The sequence below is a fragment of the Amphiura filiformis genome, chromosome 8 (genome assembly GCF_039555335.1).
Source record: "Amphiura filiformis chromosome 8, Afil_fr2py, whole genome shotgun sequence".
NCBI lineage: Eukaryota > Metazoa > Echinodermata > Ophiuroidea > Amphilepidida > Amphiuridae > Amphiura > Amphiura filiformis.
Genome location: NC_092635.1, coordinates 62,205,245 through 62,225,359, shown reverse-complemented (window position 1 = coordinate 62,225,359; position 20,115 = coordinate 62,205,245). Strand labels below are relative to the sequence as shown.

The following is a 20,115-nucleotide window of genomic DNA, read 5'->3' as shown; positions in this document are numbered from 1 at the left end:
GGCGGAAAAGTTTTGGGACCTCAAAAGAGGGGGACCAAAAGGTTTTAGGTGGTAGGAAGGGGGGGGGGGCAAAAGGTTTTCCTCTTCAAAACCCAAATTTTTTTGCGCGCTTCGCGGCCATTGAGACCCTCTATATCACTTTTAACATGGGCAAGTTTTGGTTTTCAGTGCTTTTGTTTGAAAAAATTATGGCACTTAGTATACACATATATGATATATATTAATTAATAACATTAAAGATGATCAGCAACATGCAACATCTGGGTTGGTCTAAGAAATACTGGCACTTTTTATCATAGAATTTTATATCTCTTCAAAGTAGGTTGCAAATAAATTGGATTTCTTTGCATGTAAACTGCACACTTCAGTTTACTGTTTCTCATTGCAAAATTATTTTGTACACATAGGCCCATGGGTAGATTTACCATAGGGCAGAGTGGGCCCAGGTACCGCGGTCTTTGGGGGCCACAACTGAGATCTGTGTACATTTGCGTGACCAAATGAATCTCATATTTGACCATTTTAGCTTTTGCATAAATTAGTTCCAATTTTAACAATATTTGACCATTCAAGCTTCAATATGGCCAATTTTTTTGCGCGGTTCGCGCGCATTTGTACTATCATAATAGCCACGGATCCAAATTATGCTGACGTGGCTATGAACCTCCAAATAAATCCTCTATTTCATTTATCCCTGTAATATCAGATTTGGGACAAATCTAAATTAAGTATAAAATGAAAATTTCCTTGTGCTTGTATTTCATGCGCAATTGTCCCACCGGGAATGTTTCAAACATTTGCCTCCCTCAATGACATGTGACCCAGATACCACACCACTGGAAACAACACTATTAAGTATGTTTGTTATACGATGATAATGGGGGGGGGGGGGAGGGGTCAAAAAAGTTTTATCTGTCAAAAGAGGGGGGTCAAAAAGTTTAGCGGTCCATCGAGGGGGCCAATAAAGTTTTCGAGCGAAAAATTTGAGGAAGACTAGCCCCCTACCAATGTATTAATGAACACTCCCTTAAAAACAATTTTAAAACAGCTAAAATAACTGCAAAAATACATATACGTATCTGATAACTTTGAAGAATCATTCACAATATCAAGACAGTCATTATAAACAGAAGAAGTAGCTAAACAACTTAAAACATCAAAATCATATGAATCATATGAATGTGTAATCTACTTCAAGTGGCTATTTTTATACATGATATAAAAAATTAATAAAATTTCTGTAGGCGAGTCAATATTGTTTCAAGTTAAATCCACTGGAGCTAAACGAAAATGAGAAGACTCACTGGCAGTACGACGAACAAGAGGCGGAAGAGCTAACGTTAATGTAAATACTGTAATTGGCAGTATTCATTTAAGCTTTACGATGCGGACATCGGGATGAAATATGGAAATTACACAAGAGTCACGACATGATTTTAACGTTTCTTCAATTGGTAGTCTTATTAACTTACTAATATCTCCAGATATTAACTCCTTTGTTCTTTAAATACTCTACTTCTTGAAGATTTCTTTCATTTAGTTCCGTAAAAACGTTATCGAAACCTCTCACATGGGCGCAGCCATTTTCATCAGAAGTTCCCATCATGCATTGGATCAAAACAAAGTGGGCCGCGGGATAATTTAAAAGGCTAAGTCAAACATAAACAATGATCACTAGCATGCTAGATTTGGACATTACATCCCGGCCCCCAGTCGAAAATCATTGAGACGATAAAATACTATGTCCAAACAACCCTCCCAAATTTGAGATCTTTCAATTTAAACTTGAGTTGGCTGCTTCAATATAACATGAAACAAGTTAACAATGTGTTTTCTCAAACTTCAAACATGTAACTGAATTCTTTCAATAAACTGAATGCTATTTAGCATGACTGAAACACAATGTAATCAAATGTCATCATTAAAGTTCACTGTTGTGACCATGTGTCTTTCATGGCACATTCATATTAAAGTTCACTGTTGTGACCATGTGTCTTTCATGGCACATTCATATTAAAGTTCACTGTGGTGACCATGTGTCTTTCATGGCACATTTACATAAAGTTTTAAGTTCTAAGAGTTCTATCAGACTTGCAATTTTCATGAAAGTAAACAATCAGCCAAAAGCAAAGGGTTTTCTATTTTGCCACTAAAACAAGTCTGCTTTGGTTTCAAAGAAATGTTCACTGATTTTACAAATATTTCTCATTAAACATCAAATCAAAGTTTCAAACAGCTGGTAAGTGAATAGCTGTGATGGTGATGTGTTCTTTCACATCAAATCAATATTATCTCTTTCATGGAGTGGTTAAAGTCAGTTCTCTTTTTGAAGCTTAATTTTTCAATTAGTTTGGAAATTTGCTCAATACTTCACTTCAAATATCAAAGGTATCAAAACAACAATTTAACATTATAAACTGCCCGTGCACATACCATGACAGTTTCCCAATCCAAAGTAATTTTCCAATACAAACTTAAATTTTTGGAATAGGTTAATTAAAAAACTGCCTGTGCACAACCATGGCAGCCTAAAGTTTCAGGTTCCTTTGGGTTGAAACTTCTTGTCATTCACATCTGGTAACAGTTCGTGTAATTCACATCTGGTAACAGTTCGTGTAATTCACATCTGGTAACAGTTCGTGTAATTCACATCTGGTAACAGTTCGTGTCATTCACATCTGGTAACAGTTCGTGTAATTCACATCTGGTAACAGTTCGTGTAATTCACATCTGGTAACAGTTCGTGTAATTCACATCTGGTAACAGTTCGTGTAATTCACATCTGGTAACACTACCCCATGATGACACTGTTGATACACAAGCTGGCACAAAGTTCCATTCACGGTGCCACTGTTGATACACAAGCTGGCACAAAGTTCCATTCACGGTGCCACTGTTGATACACAAGCTGGCACAAAGTTCCATTCACGGTGACACTGTTGATACACAAGCTGGCACAAAGTTCCATTCACGGTGACACTGTTGATACACAAGCTGGCACAAAGTTCCATTCACGGTGCCACTGTTGATACACAAGCTGGCACAAAGTTCCATTCACGGTGCCACTGTTGATACACAAGCTGGCACAAAGTTCCATTCACGGTGCCACTGTTGATACACAAGCTGGCACAAAGTTCCATTCACGTAAGTGTCCATTTGCTAATTATCAACATGAAACTTCATAAAATAGATGTAAATTCACAAATTCACTGTGTAAACAGTTGTCACTCCATTTCAAGCAGAAGGCATAACTTGTTGATTGGACGATCTAGGGTGGTCGATTGTGTCTTCACTGTCACACTGCGCACTAGGCCTTTGTTTCCCACATGAATCTTCTCTATTCTGCCCATCGGCCAAGAGTTGCGTGGAGCTGAATTATCCACCACAAGCACTATGTCACCGACCTGAAGATTTTTCTTGGGTTTCAGCCACTTTTGACGTGTTTGGAGCATTGGTAGGTATTCTGCAACCCATCTTTTCCAAAATAGGTCGGCTAGGAATTGTACTTGTCTCCAACGTCTTCTGGAGTAGGCATCTTTCTCTGTGAATACTCCTGGTGGGAGTGTTTCTGGGTTGCGCAGCTGTAGCAGGTGGTTCGGGGTCAGTACACACAAATCGGTTGGGTCCTCCGACATTCTTGTCAGTGGTCTTGAGTTTATTGTTACTTCCACTTCACACATTAAAGTGTAAAGCTCTTCATCGGTTCTTGCCACTTTCAAATGCTGCTCAGACAACATGGCATGGAGGATTTTTCTGACTGTACGGATCATCCGTTCCCACACTCCTCCATGGTGCGATGCTGTGGGAGTGTTGAATTTCCAGTTAATCTCATGGGTGGATGCAAACATCTGAATAGCATTGTGGTCAAGGGCTTTGAATGCTTCATGTAGCTCACGGTTGGTGCCCACAAAATTGCTGCCATTGTCCGAGACAATCTCCTTCACCATTCCTCTCCTTGCTATAAATCTTCTCAAGGCGTTAATACAAGAACTAGTGGTCATACTATCGGCAACCTCTATGTGCACCGCACGACTGTTCAAACAAGTGAACAACACTCCGTAGCGCTTTACTGTTGATCTTCCACGTTTGATCTCGTACGGACCGAAGTAGTCCACCCCTGTGTAAGTGAACGGTGGGTCATCTGCTTTAACACGTTGAGCAGGGAGGTCAGCCATCATTTGTTGGTTTAACTTACAGCGCTGTTTTCTGCAAATTAGACATTTCTTCATCAGCTGCTTCACTTTCACACCGGCCCCGAGTATCCAATATTTCTGTCGCAGGGTAGCTAGTACATGATTTCTGCCTTGGTGTTTACACTGGCGATGAACATAATCCAAGATTATATCGGAAATATGGTGGTATCTGGGAAGTATGAATTGGTGCTTGGCATCTTCTGGTATTTGTGCATTGCTCAGTCTTCCTCCTACCCGCAAAACTCCGTTACTTAGTATCGGATCCAGATTCAATATAGGACTTCCGCTGTGGATCTTCATGGCCGATGCAGTATCTGTATTCTTTGCTTCTTTGTTTTCATTTGTGGTCAATGTCTGTATTGGTTTGCCTTTACACTTCTGTAAGGCTGTCACTTCTTTAGGAAACGCTTGCTGCTGAACCGTCTTGATAATGGTCTCTTCAGCCCTCTGTAGTTCTTCCACTGTCAGGGTTTTGGACTCTAGCCTAACTTCTTGCTTCCTGGACTTCTGCAGCAGGACTTGTTTAAGACGAAGCCACCTGGCTACCATTCTTTTCAACTTCATCCAATTAGAATAGTAGTGGATGATTCTGGTTACAGGATCTTGTGGTTCTTCACATTTCACCACTCCAGCCATTACATTCACAGAACGGGATCTAGTGTCTCTCACTTCTGAATCTTGAGTTGACAGGCTTTCTGGTTCTGTTGATTCTGACTTTGGCCATTCATCTTCTTCTTTCCATAAGAAATGTGGACCGTTGAACCATCTGTCACACTTCAATAGCTTCGTCATAGAAAGTCCACGGGAACAATCATCTGCCGGGTTATCCTGTGTAGGTACGTAGTGCCATTGTGATAACTCAGATGCTTCCCTGATCTCTTCCACTCTGTTGGCCACAAACGTGTGGAAACGGGAAGATTCATTTCCAATGTATTTCAACACGGTTGAACTATCCGTCCAAAAATGACTATCAATCTGCTGCTCTTCATCCCCAGTTTTCCAGTCCCTCTTCAATTTGCAGTCTACTCTGACTGCAGTCACAGCTGCTGTTAATTCCAGTCTGGGTATGGTGACCTGCTTCAATGGCCTGACTCTGGCCTTAGCCATCAGGAAGGAACAATGTACTTCTTGTCCCTCTATGTATCTAACATAGCTCACTACACCATATCCCTTTTCACTAGCATCAGCGAAGTGATGGAACTGGATCTTCGTTGGGTTCTTGATAGAGGCTGACTTCATACATCTGTTCAGCTTAACTTCCTTCAGCTTGGGAAGCTCTGTGGTCCATCTGCTCCATTCACGGGCTTCTTGTCGTGGAATGTCATCATCCCATCCTATCTTCTGTTGGCATAGAGACTGCAGTATAATTTTGGCTTTCATCACAAATGGTGCCACCATGCCCATTGGGTCATACACTCCACATATGATAGATAGCAAATTCCTCCTGGTCATTACATTCCACCTATCATTCATGCTGATTGAGAATCCCAATTGGTCGGTTTCTGCATTCCATTGCACTCCTAGTGCTCTCTCTGTTGGAAGGGAATCCACATCTATATCAAGATGTTTCACTGGTTCTGCTCTGTCCTCGGATGGAAATCGGCGCAACACCATCCGGCTGTTGCTTAGCCATTTAGTCAATCTAAAACCACCCCTTTGTAAAGTCTGTTGGATATCTTTGGAGACTTCAGCAGCCTCCATCTCCGTCGCGAATGATTTTAGCATGTCATCGACATAAAAGGAGTGGCATATGGCTTCTGCTACCTTGGGTTTGGTGTTCTTACAGTCAGTTGCAATCTTCCTCAGCACAAAGTTGGCACAACTGGGGGAGGAAACGGCTCCAAAGATATGAACACACATGCGATAATCTTGAAGTTTGTTGTCTAGGTTCCCATTGGGCCACCAAAGATACCTCAACATATCTCTGTCATCTTCTTCCACCCTTACTTGATAGAACATGCTCTGTATATCGGCTAATACCGCTACCGGCTCCTTTCTCCATCTGGTTATGACTCCACTCAGCCTGTTAGTGAGATCTGGACCGCTTAATAGTAGTTTGTTTATAGAGACGCCTTGGTGAGCCGCTGGGCAATTGTAAACCACTCTGATTTTCCCAGGCTTGCGTGGGTTAAATACTCCATGGTGGGGCACATACCACTGCCGTCCATCAGCACGCACCATCTCTTTATCTGGTACTCTCTCAGCATAGCCATTGGCTTCCAAGTCATTCATAAACTTGGTATACTGTTCATGTAAGTCGCTGTCTTTGTTCAGGCGTTTTCTCAGACTATTGGCAAAACCTTCCGCTTGTGTGCGATTATTGGGCATCACAATATCTTTATTTCTGAATGGTAGCGCCGTCATAAAGTGCCCATCTGGCTCCTGTCTGATTGTGTCCGCCATCACCTGAAGGAACTGCTTGTCCTCTACTGAGGGCTTGGTTTCATTTACATTAAGTCTCTCATCGAAATCTTTGTTCACATAGTTTCTGAATAACTGTTCAAGCTGCTGATCACTTTTCTGTATTCTTGTTGTACTACAGAAGTGTACATCTGTTGTCTTCCTTCTTCCAAGCAGCCCATATACTAGCCAGCCCAGTGGCGATCTCACAGCGTATGGTTGACCAATGTCCCCAACTCTGGTTTCTAGTGGCGTTGTGGCTGCCGGCACATTTATACCTATCATCATTGTCACCTGGGGTAAACATGCTTGTGTTGTGTCTAATTTGGGTAACTTAATTGAATGCAGGTGCTCCCATTTGTCTATATCTCCTTGGGTGAGGATTTCTTGCTCATCAACTGGTATATCTTTAATATAGGCATCTGGTATGTCTATGAATGTGGTACCATCTATGTTCCCTATTTGCAGTTGATCAAGTGTTGTCTCTGTATCCACGGTCTCTTCCAAGTTGATAGTTCTCAGGAATAGTTTAGTAGCTCTCGTCCTGACATGTAGCATATCTGACAGTTCTTTATTAACAAAGACTCCTCCACAGCCATTGTCGAGAAAGGCATGTGTAGCTAAGCACTGATCACTGTTCTTAACTTTCACCAAAATGGGGACTATAGTCATCAGTGGTCCACTCCGTTCCTCTGGTGTTCCAACACATCCCGTCATCACACTTGGAGTTTCACCTGGTTTATCTCCCGATGCTTTCTTCTCACGATTAGGGTCATGAAGTGGTGTAGGATGCGCTCTCTTACACTTGCTGCACTTCAGCGGTTTAGGGCAGTTCTTCTTCATATGGCCCGGTCTCATACACCCAAAGCACAGTCCTTTCTTCTTAAATATCGCTGATTTCTCAACCCCATTCAAAGCAGCAAATTTCCTGCATTCTGGTAGTTGGTGACGAGTTCCTCTCCACAATAGATGCATGAAGGACTTGACTTGCTTTGGTTCACAGCTGTATTCACTGTATTGTTCTTCTGACTCTGTTGTACATTTGTGGCGAAAACCTTTCTCTTTGGGGCAGTATCACTGCTTCTACTTGCTTTCACACCTTGGTATCCTAGGCCAGATATTCTTGGGTCATTTTCATCTCGTGACAGCTTAGTGACAAACTGCTCAAAGTCTTCAAATCTGGTGGATCTGTTTTCATTGTCTCTGCACCTTCCCACGGTCTTTATCCATTGTTGTTGTAGAGGACGTGGCAATTTGCTTGCTAATACCTTGAGAAACTCATAACCGTCTACGGTCTTCAGATCAGGGTTCCCATTCGCGCATTCCTGAATCCGGTGAGGAATATTGCGTATCTCTTCAGTGCAGCACTGTCACCTGGGTTTATTTGAACCCATTGTTCAGCTCGCTCTTTATATTTAGTTGCCAACATCGCTGGCTGTCCGTAATTGTCTTTCAGCAATTTAATTGCTGTCAGGTAGGCTTCCTTCTGGTTCTCTATGAAAATGCAATCCTTTATAAGCTGCTTTGCCTCCTTCTTAGTATACTTCAGGAGCATCTCCAAGCGACGTTTGTTATCATTGGTGACATCTTCCACTGTACTGGTAAAGGTCCTCAAGAAAGTCGGAAACTGTATCACATCTGAGCCGTCAAATGTATCAATGTCTGTAGTTGGTAATGTTGCTTCTCGCTGATAAGTCACCAGTTTATCCAGCAATGTTACTAACAGATCTTTACTCTCTGTTTCTGTGTTTACAGTGGGCTTGGCTAGATTTGACTTTGTTTCTCCACTGACTGGTTTCCTTTCTTCAGTTGTATCTGTTCGTCTTTGTATCGCATCACTTGTTTTCTCCAATCTTTGCTTTGAAGTTGCTGGCCTATACATGAAACCATCCTCAGCTGTAGGCGTACTTAATGTATGCATACCAGCGGCATACATGTACTGTGGTGGCGCTGTCACGGTTGGAGACCTATCTCTATCACTGGCTTGGTAAATTGAGTTTCTGGTTCCAATGCTGGTAACTTCAGACGAGCAGCTTCCAAGTGCATATGTAGTTGCTTTCGCCGCTTCCCAGTCTGTTGTTATAGCCATTTCCTGTTCTAAGCAGCTCAAGCGTTCCTCTTCTTCCTCAATTTCTTTGCGTAAATTCATTTCGTCTGCCCTTTGTTGTGCTAACCTCAATTCTTCCTTTGCTCTACAAGCTGCGGCTTCGAGTTCCTGTTGTATAACAGCGTCTTGAAGTCTTCGTTGTAAATGACGCTTCCTTTCTTTGATTTCATTACTTCTTCTAATGTTTGCCATTTTTGCTGCTAACTCAATTTCCTTCACCTTTGCTTTCTGCACAGAAGATGTGGACGAATGTAATGAAATGTTGGAGGCACTGTCATCTGGGTTAACTTCATCTTTCTGCTCCTGTCTCTGCTGTGCACGGCGTGCTCTTTCTTTGGCAAAGCTCAATTCTTCTTCCATCTTTCGAACAGCTTCTTGAATTTCTTCAAGTTTCTCATCTGGTAGGGTATTCTCATCCTTTGTATACGGTGACATTACTGTTTGTTGTAACATAGCATCTGCATTCACCTGAGAATACATTTCATATTTTGATCTTGTTCTACTGGCTATAGGCCTACTTTCAGGTTCTGACGCCATACTGATCTTTCTTGGATCCATTTCACGATTTGTGTTTCACATAAATATCACTGTTTTCAGTGTCAATAATTCTTTCTTGATAACACAGTTCAGCTTACTGGATAATTCTGAACACTAGCAAGTGCTACACCCCGACTTCCCGGATCTCCACATCCAATGAGCCGGCACAAGTGTTGGGCCACAGGCTGGACTAATGTCAGATCTTATTGTGTGAAATACTGTGTTTCTTTAAAATTGTTTCTGGAACAATTGCATGGATTCATACCTTTAGTTTCCAACACGTCACTTTCTTACATATGATTGTGTCGAACCAAATTTCAACTTCAGTTGTCATTAGCAAGTGCTACACCCCGACTTCCCGGATCTCCACATCCAATGAGCCGGCACGAGTGTTGGGCCACAGGCTGGACTAATATGACAACGCAACGGTCAACACTTATTGTTTACCAATTCTCTTTAATTGTTTCTGGAACAATTTCATGGCTTCATACTTTTAGTTTCCAACACGTCACTTTCTTACTTATGATTGTGTCGAACCAAATTTCAACTTCAGTTGTCATTAGCAAGTGCTACACCCCGACTTCCCGGATCTCCACATCCAATGAGCCGGCACAAGTGTTGGGCCACAGGCTGGGCTAATGACAACGCAACGGTCAACACTTATTGTTTACCGTGTCTCTTTAATTGTTTCTGGAACAATTTCATGGATTCATACTTTTAGCTTCCCAACACGTCACTTACATATGATTGTGTCAAACCAAATTCCAAAGCTCTTCAGTTGTCATTAGCAAGTGCTACACCCCGACTTCCCGGATCTCCACATCCAATGAGCCGGCACAAGTGTTGGGCCACAGGCTGGGCTAATGACAACGCAACGGTCAACAGCACCTACTTTAGTACGGTACATTCAGCTACGATTTAATGTCATGAATCAATGACATTGACAATGTTTGATCTGATTTCAATCATATGATATTCATGTATTTCACAAGCATCTGTCTGTAAATTCTGCTTCAAATGCTTTCTTGGGAAATTGAAGACTCATGTACGTTCTTCAATCTATCTATCAGCGCTTCTGGCACCGTCTACTATCGTGTGGAAGACTAAATCTGTGTGTATACTCATGTACTGCCGTCCAATCTGCGCTCTTGGCAAACACGACACGTTTTTACTGTAATTGGCAGTATTCATTTAAGCTTTACGATGCGGACATCGGGATGAAATATGGAAATTACACAAGAGTCACGACATGATTTTAACGTTTCTTCAATTGGTAGTCTTATTAACTTACTAATATCTCCAGATATTAACTCCTTTGTTCTTTAAATACTCTACTTCTTGAAGATTTCTTTCATTTAGTTCCGTAAAAACGTTATCGAAACCTCTCACATGGGCGCAGCCATTTTCATCAGAAGTTCCCATCATGCATTGGATCAAAACAAAGTGGGCCGCGGGATAATTTAAAAGGCTAAGTCAAACATAAACAATGATCACTAGCATGCTAGATTTGGACATTACAAATACTACATGAAAACATACTATGAGAACAGTTTGCGCAATAAAAATAGAGTAATATAATTATTATAATGAAAGTTACAATTACTTTACAGGAAAAGTACATATCTATGGATCCAAACTATAGAATTACAAATGTCACCAAAATGCAGATTGCACACCAGATAGCACGGGGTATGGTAAGTAAAATATATCTGACGTACAATTAGACGTATACTTAGACGCATTGTCGGTCCGGGTGGGGGGGGGCAAACGTCAGTATGGTCCCTATTTTGGCTCTCCTTCCTCTTCTTTCTCTATTTTTCCCCTTCTTCTCGTCCCCATTTATCCGCTTCTCTGTTCCCATTTTAGGTGTACGCTACTGCGTATAATATATCAATTATCTTCATTGCACACAAAGTACGCTTGAAGAACAGCACGCATTATTTAGGGATTCAATCCGGCGCGTCTGCGTGGTTTACTTCGCTCGGGCAGCTAAAGCTGCCCTCGCGAAGTAAACCACGCAGACGCGCCGGACGCGAGTTGTTAAACGGTGATGAACAACGGTGAAACATGATTGAATCCCTTTCAACAACGAAAAGAAGCTAAATATCGTATAATTCACGATTATTTTACGAGGAATGTCAGATAATCATTACCACTCAGCCTTACAAAAACTTCGATGATTTCTCTTTTGATATCAGCAATAAAACTACAGAATAAAACGGCAATGTTTAGCCGCTACCTGAAAAATACTGAATTCAACTTGTAAGCTGGCATACGCACAAAGGTTCAAGGCATGACGAATTTTACGCGCTCTCGCGTAACGCGTAGTCTCGCTCCGCGCGTTCGCGTATACGCTACAGTACAAGTGTGGGTTCATCACGGTTTAACAACGGTTGGCTCCTGTATAAAGGTATAGGAAGAGTTGTTGAAAATGAATATTAATATTTAATTAATTATTCATCAATACTATAATCATGTTTAGCATTTATTAGTTTATTAAACATGCTTACAAAGTGATAGAAAGAATGTTTTTACAAAAGTGTTTTAACTGCTAAACACAGTTTTTGCTGCACATATACACGGAAGCGACTGCTCAAAAAGGCCCCTTCGATGTACGATGCATTTTCACGGTTCAGTTACTTTAATCATGGTTTGACGCTGAATTACACAATGCTATACATGAAGAGCAGAGCTGATTCAAGCTGTGACGAATCTGCCGTTGCTCGCCAGTGAAGTCGCAGCCAAAAATGTGGCTCTGAGTTTACTCTACAATTTAATGAAAGAAAAATACAACGAGAGAAACAGAGCCAACGAATAATGTCAATACAATGTTGTGAAATATAATAATTTTTTTAAATGATGCATAAATCAAACGGTTGGGCGAAATTTTGACAAATTCCTGTTTGAGAAGTTGGAGAAAAACCGAGAAAGACTCAAGTGACATGTATCGATGAAGAACGAATTTTAACAATACAATTTACACATGTTTGATACCTTTGATAGGATTATTTGTCCAAAACACGGTACTACCATGGAGACTTGGCGGCAAGGAATATTCTGGTTGGGGATGATTTAGCCGTAAAGATATCTGACTTTGGCATGGCAGATGATATATACATGCGTGGTTACAAACGACTAGCACCAGAGAGAAAGAGGCCCATTAAATGGGTTAGTCTAGAGACGAATACCAAGGGCCAATGTTCAATAGAAGGCGATGTGTAAGTCACCTTTTATATACGAGGGTGGTCAATGTGTAATGAAAGTTGACCTTTGACCCACATATAGATTTTTTTTGGATAAATTTTCTTAATGCAAACCTTTCAAACCACACATGAATAACATACTTGACTACGTAACATCAGAAGCATAAACTAAATATAGGCTATTATATCCTTCATTCATAGATTCTTGTTCATTGATTGGTTAAAAGTGTGTCACGTGATCAAAAATAAACACACTGTTCTGTAAAGAAGTGATAAAAAGTACTATTTACGTCCGTAAATAGCACCTCCAAGCCGTAAATAGTACTTCTGGATATTTACTATCTACGGATAGCAGCATACCCACGTCGCAGTCCATAAAGCATACAAATAATATTGAACGTCGACATTGACTATGAGAATATTTTGTCACTGCCGTGAAACGACAACCCCATCATGGCGAAATATTAAATCAAGCTGGAGTGGCTGCCCTGCTGAAAAAGATTGATGATTTCAGCTGTTTAATTTGAACTTTTTTACCAGTTCTAGTAGGGGGTGGAATTATTTTACAAAATAACAGGTATTATTTTTCTGCAGTGCTTAAAATATGTACAGACCCAAGATAATAAATTATCAAAAAGAAAAAAATCAAATCAATAGTGCTAACCCCCCTGTACATACCCCCTGAAGATTTGCAATTAAGGTTGCCGAATTCGGAAGACTTGCACTGTACAAAAGTATAGGGAATTTGTGACCTTCGGGGATAACATTGTTCAAATACAATTTATTTCCACAAATGTGGTAATTTAAGAGTCTATAATTGTTTGGCATACATAAAAATATATATTGTATGATATTTTGCATTTAATATTCAGTCAACAGAGGGGGGCACATACCCCAGCATGTATGTCACACAGATCTCAGTTCATTGAGCTAAGTACCGCTACTCACTACAGTCAAACTTTCTCTGTTTTATATTGTAACTAAACCTATACTTGGTAAGTAGAACATCAACAGCAGCATTAAAATCACTTGCTTCAGCCTTTGATGTAACATAATATTGTTCAGATAAACATTCAAGTTGTTGGCATAGGTGATTATTGTAATCCTTTTTCAGTCTACATATGTCACTACTGTTTGGTATGTGGTATTGACAGAGCAGTATCCGGGCGTACCGTACTTCAAGATAAAGTCTTGGCACCTTTTCCTCTTCTTCTATTTCACTATCTAGGTTCTGGTCTACTTCATCTGCAGTTGTGAAAGGCCCACCTAGATCTATCAGTTTCTGAGGATCCTTAATTATTTATGACTGGAATCTGAAACATGAAGCACTTACCAAGGAAAGTCTAACTGTCAAAGAAATCGCAAATGTTAGGGTGGATAGAAGAAGAAACAAGGATCTTCAGAAACTGGAAGATCTAGGTGGGCCTTTCACAATGATGCAGATGAGGTAGACCCCCGGGGGCATTTCAATATGAAATGTATCATAGATAGTGAAGTCTCCTTCACTATCTGTGAATGGATAGGTGTAGGGCTGGCACTTTCTCACCAAGTGGCATTCGGTGAGAGCAAAATATCACAAATATGGGGTCTTTGGGTGAGAATGTGTTTTTTGGGATTCGGTGAGAGCAAAATTGACAAAATATGGGGTCATTTGGTGAGAGACGGACCATTTCGATCTAAATAAGGGAGGCGTTGGGTGAGAACATGACCTTAATGGGGTCGTTGGGTGAGAGCCAAAAGAAGCCTTGAAAATTGATTTTGGCTTGTTATATCCAAAGAAGTATCAAAATCAGTGACAGATGATGTGTTGCTGTTGAAATGGAAATTTAAGGGTCTTTGGGTGACAGATTGAAAGGAAATAAGGGTTCTTTGGGTGACAGCAATGTTGAAAAGGGGGGGTCTTAACAGCCCTATATACGCATCACCTCCAAAGTTGGAGTGCCCCCCCGGTAGACCAGCACCTAGCATTCTATTTACCAGAATAAAGATAGATAGATTGAATAGCTCTGTCAATGCCAAAAAGTAGTGACTTTTAGATTGAAAAAGGATTACAAGAACCTGTCCTTACTCACCTATAGGCCTACCAACAACTTGAAGGTTTATCTGAACAATGTCACATCAACGGCTGAAGCAAGCATTTGTGATTTTAATGCTGCTGTTGATGTTCTACTTACCAAGTATAGGTTAGTTACAAATACAATATAAAACAGAGAAACTTTGACTTTAGTGAGTATTTAGCTCAATGAACTGAGATATCGGAATGTATACATACTGGGGTATATGTGCAGACCCCCACCCCCCTCGTTGACTGAAGACATGCAAAATATCATACAATATGTTTTTATGTCTGCCAAACAATTATAGACTCTTAAATTACCTCATTTGTGGTTATAAATTGTATTTGAAAAATGTTATCACAAATTCCCTATACCTTTGTACAGTGCAAGTCTTCCGAATTCGGCAACCTTAATTTCAAATGTTCAGGGGGTTAGAATTATTTGATTTCAAAATCAAGTTGATTTATATGTTAAGATAGGTCAGCTACATATTTTAAGAGGTGCAGAAAAAAAAGTTGGTGCTAATTCCACCCTTCTAGCGCAGGAATATTTACAGTGTGGGCCAAAAATAACTTTACCCAATTTCAGAGGGTGGTTGCTCGAATTGTAGAATAGCTATTCATAATATTGTTACATATTCTAAATGTATATATTTCTAAAAGTATGTGATGAAGAAATGAAAGCAAAAGAAGCTAAATTAACAAAATGGTGCCAGTTTTACGTCCGAGGGTCAAAAATCACTTTGTCCACACGTAATTCAATGGTATGTGTCCGATTGCTAAGAGTACGGCATACATGTGCGTTATGCATACATGTAATAATTGGTAAACACGTTTGGCTTGTCTTTGAAAAGTGATGATTGTTTTACATGCATGAAAGAAATACAATCGATTTTACCCCATTTACTTGTCATGTACTCGAACTTCACTCCTGTCATTGACCAACGATTAGCATAAAAATTACACAATTACAAAGGTTTTATCTGACGCAATTTTTGAATTTTAAATAGGCCTTAGTGCATTTTGTGACTGCGTGGCTTATTTCTAAATAGGTTTGCAAGGTGTCAAGATAAGGCAATTCACAACACAAGAGATGACTTTTATGGCATAGGTATACTTAATTAAGAACAGAAAGCTTTTTGGTAGTGCAGCGTCAATTTCGGATTCGTTTCCCGAATGTAAGATCCCACCGAAACCTACCATAACTCTACATACGAACAACTTTCACAATCTCGGAAGTGTGATGAATAAATGCAAAGCACGGAGCGGACGTCCAAGAACTGGTCGTTCAGCTGCAAATATTGCAGCGGTTCAAAGGGAACTTGCAGCTAACCCCAGAGTCAGTTGTCGACGCAACAATTTGCCGAACATACCACGAACGCAATAAGTTCAATAACTTCAAACTTTCTTGTAGATAACATTTGGTAATGACAAAAAATCAGGTCTGAGGTTACAATTGCTTTGCGCATATTTGAAGAATTGTGTTTATCTTTGCAGCGTGAAAGCTGCATATCATGACGAAATATCATAGCTTGACATTTAAATTGTTCATGTTTGATTTATTTGATTGTGTTATATAAAATTGCTGAACAAATTTGTGCGTATACTGAGTGGTTCTCATTCTTTATTGAACTCGCCATTGCAAGTGATGCGACGCGACAGCTAGTAGGCCTTCGCGTGGACAAAGTGAATTTTGACTCTTAGATTTAAAACTAGCGTCACGTTTTTAATTTAATACATTTTTGGATAGTTTTTTCACCAAATACGCTGAAGAAGATGTTCTTTACGAATATGTGAAAACAATTTGTAGCAGATTTGTCAATTTTAAGATATGAACCTTTTAAATTGGGTAAAGTTGTTTTTGGCCCACACTGTACTGTATACAGACCAACACTGTACTGACATCATAATCAGCTGACATGGTAAGCTTAAAAACAAACACCGACAGTGCGTGACAAGTCTCGGACCGGCTAGGCCATGAAGGCAGCTGGCCTAGTAGGCCTACCGTGCGTACGGAGGCCAATCCTGATGCATGATGGCCTTCGAGTTTACATGTAAATCTTTTTACATGTAAACCTTTTAACTAATCAATAAACAAAAAATCTATGAAAGAAGGCACAGTGGAATGAAGATACAACTTGAACAAATAATGAAATAAACACTGACAATGAGCAGTCAATGAGTAAGCTTTAAAAACCAACACATGAACATGACAGCTGCGAGTCCTTGGACCGCCTAAACCGGCCTACCGTGCATCATGTGCATAGGCCCTACCTAGGCCCATTTCGAAGCATGGTGGAGTTTTCATGTAATCTTTGAACCAATCAATGAACAAAAAATCTATGAATGAAGGATATAAAACAAATATATACTGCCTTCATTCGAGGTTCTGGTTAAAACTATGGTCCCTCGGTGAGATCAGTATAATATTTGTATAATAACTGCAGTGGTAAGGTGTATAAGAGCTGGTATTCAGTGCAACACACCGCAAAATAACGCTATTTTAATGCACAGACTAGTAAACCTGATTACCTTTTAGTAATAGCCGAGCGGGAGAGTTTCCATTCAAGTATTTTTCTTTTCCTTTTTTACAATTTAGTAAAAATGAACATGTTAAATATCTGTAAAAAAATCCTGAGGTCCCCGCTAAAGATTACTTTGGGGTCTTATGAGGAACAAGACTCCTCGACAAAATTGAAGTTCGGACTTGATTCTCTTCGCAAGCCAATTCGATCGTAGTCTCTGTCCCAGACAGCATGTGGTTATATACCACACATGATGTGAAATACCACATGATCATACCATATGATACACCCCGTAACCCACTATGTCGGTGACTGTCGCTGACAGTCGTCGTTCCTAATAAATCAGAACCACATGCTGCCTGGGACCGAGACTACGATAAAATACCTGATCATATGTTTTTGGTAATTTGGTTTTTCGCCCTTTATCATTAACATACGAATAACATGAACAATATCAAGAATAGGGCTTCCAGCATTAGAAATAAGCTCACAATTGTAAAAAGAAATTAAAGGTTAGGGAACATATGTGTTAGAATATTTGGTATTATTTAAACCTAGTTGATGCGATCTGATTGTGATGATTCACCATTGCAGCGAAATTACAGCGCTTTGAGTCCTCTAAGATCAGGAGAAAGGCGCTTTATAAATCCAAAATATATTTATTTATTATTTATTATAACTATAGGTGGTCATATGGCATAGTGCTGTATGAGATAGTAACACTAGGTGGCGCTCCTTATCCCAACATGGAGGGAAGAGCTATAATAGACAAACTACAAGAAGGCTACCGAATGGAACAACCAGATGGCTGCCCTGCTGAATTGTAAGTATGTCCTTAAAAATTTACCGTATGGTAGATTTTGTGTGAGTGATGATGCATTGTGGTATCGAATGATAGCATTTATTATATGAATCTAATATGCATGCTAACTGAATTATATATATAAAAACGAAACAAATACAAATCTCTAGTCATGTCATTATAATTTATGTTTCAGCTACGATGTTATGAGAAAGTGCTGGCTAGAAAACCCATCAGAGCGACCAAAATTTCACGATTTATATCAAACCTTTGATAAGATGCTAGCGACTGAGTCGGACTACTTACCTGCGTTTGAATTGATGACAGATGATGACGACGACGACTGCGTGGACAGTGAGATTGAGAAGGAGACTGATCAAGAAATTCCACCCAGCTATAAACATCACATAGACTATGCTGTAAACATTCAAAAGACACGATCGAATTCATATGTTATGGTGAAAACAGAGGTATGAAGCCGATAGTTTTGAGTTTTGTTTTCTTTGTTCTACCTGTTTGTTTGTTTGATATTATTACATTGCCCATGTCAATACATATAACTACGTTACAGCGTAGTATCTGCCCATCGTGATAATGCTACTTGTTACGAGAAACCAACAACTAAAACAGTGCAATATAATAGACATAAATCTTTGCAGCTTAGGATCGCACACCCTAGACCTTTCACAATTGACCTTCGCAGCCAGGATCAGCTCCCCGAGAGTTTCGTAGGGATTAGGCATTACGACAGAGGATGATTTAAGTACTACCCAACACTCCACTTGCGGTTAACATAGCTGAGTGAGTGAACATGACACCACTGCTCGCCCACTGCATAGACGTGCATGGTAAAATTTGAATTTGGACAGATATTTTTACAATATAAACACATTCAAACTGCTAGTCGATTTCACATTTTATGTTATCAACAGAAGGTGTGAATTATCCTTTATGCATACATCACTTTTGTTCTGAAATCGACCAAGTAATAATGACACACACAAAATTCTAAAACAACATCTTTTGCACAGAATTCAATGGGATTTGAAAAGTAAAGTGGCAGTTGAAACTCTAGTGATAACACTTTTACGGTACATGATGGGGATGGGGTTTCCTTAAATCATCCTCTGGTCTTACGACGAGACCGTTAGCAGTAAGTTCCTTGCCATGGTTCGAACCCGCAACCTCTCGCACCATGGTCGAACGCCTTATCGATCGAGCTAACTTGACTACTAATTTTGCCATACCAATTTAAGTACAATCATTATGCTTAAAAGTCCATCAAAATCATGTCACATAAAAATATTTCTGTTTATAGAAGACGCGAAATGCGGATATGTACCGTATTGCTTACAAACAGGTTGATTCTCGTTACGAGTATTCATGGACCCGCGGGTCTTTTATTAGACATATAAGATTCTTAGTTCAAAACTGGAACAGCAGCCAGCCGAACAGAGTAGATGGATTAAATACAAAACTACAATGGTTCTAAAAGGAAACATTACACAAATGGGCCATTTCCTCAAAGTACTACACCCCATTTTTTCCACCATTACGTGATACTTAAGTTGGATGATGTACGTGGCAGATTGTTAAATCAGAACTGTTCAAAAATCGTGAGCTATTACCTCAATCAATAAATGTATCTTTTTCATCATTAATGTTACAGGACCAACTTACAACTGAAGAGGAGGCAACTATTGATGTTGTCGATGAGACGGAGAAAGAAGAAGATAAAGTACTTGGTGATACCGTTTTGTAAATTGGGGTGAAGATTTCAGAAGTAAATTGTTCAATACAATTTAACGTTATAAAATTTACATCAATGGTGGTTTTTTTTTCTTAATTATTTTCCAGACGTCCTGGGTGTTTCATGAATCAAACCTCAGTTAGAAATACACACATTTCGGCCATTTTTTGTGTTTCTTTGCATATATTATTTGTAGATTAAGTTGTAGTTTAAGATTTTGTTCAGCATTTTGAGGTCACTTGACGGAATGCGTTTTTTAAAATTATAAGCATGCCATTCATTCACAGTACTGGAGACCACCCGCACCAAACTGGCATGTGAATACCCAATTAATTGGGTGGGTAAAAGCCTCTTGAAAATTGATCTTATAGTATTGCATTGTAAACTTTCATCATTCCTTTGTCTACATGTAACAGGGGTGATGGAATGCAGTTTAAAATCACCGCCAAGCCTGTATTATTTCACATTTCAGGTGTGATGGACCACGGAGGTTATACAAGGGTACGATATTTCTGAACAAAAGGGTTCCGCCATTGGTAACT

The 20,115-nt window shown here is 39.8% G+C and overlaps 1 protein-coding gene across 1 annotated transcript in view; it reads left to right on the top strand.

Annotated features, from left to right (window-relative positions):
* LOC140158405 (uncharacterized) overlaps nt 1-19,722 on the top strand; it is a 65,305-nt gene extending 45,583 nt beyond the window's left edge. The window contains exons 14-18 of the mRNA XM_072181497.1: nt 10,848-10,931; nt 12,241-12,455; nt 17,707-17,844; nt 18,020-18,293; nt 19,493-19,722. Of these exons, the coding sequence (XP_072037598.1) occupies nt 10,848-10,931; nt 12,241-12,455; nt 17,707-17,844; nt 18,020-18,293; nt 19,493-19,585 (804 nt within the window). The 3' untranslated portion in view covers nt 19,586-19,722. The remainder of the gene's footprint in view (nt 1-10,847; nt 10,932-12,240; nt 12,456-17,706; nt 17,845-18,019; nt 18,294-19,492) is intronic.
* Nucleotides 19,723-20,115: the final 393 nt, after the last annotated feature.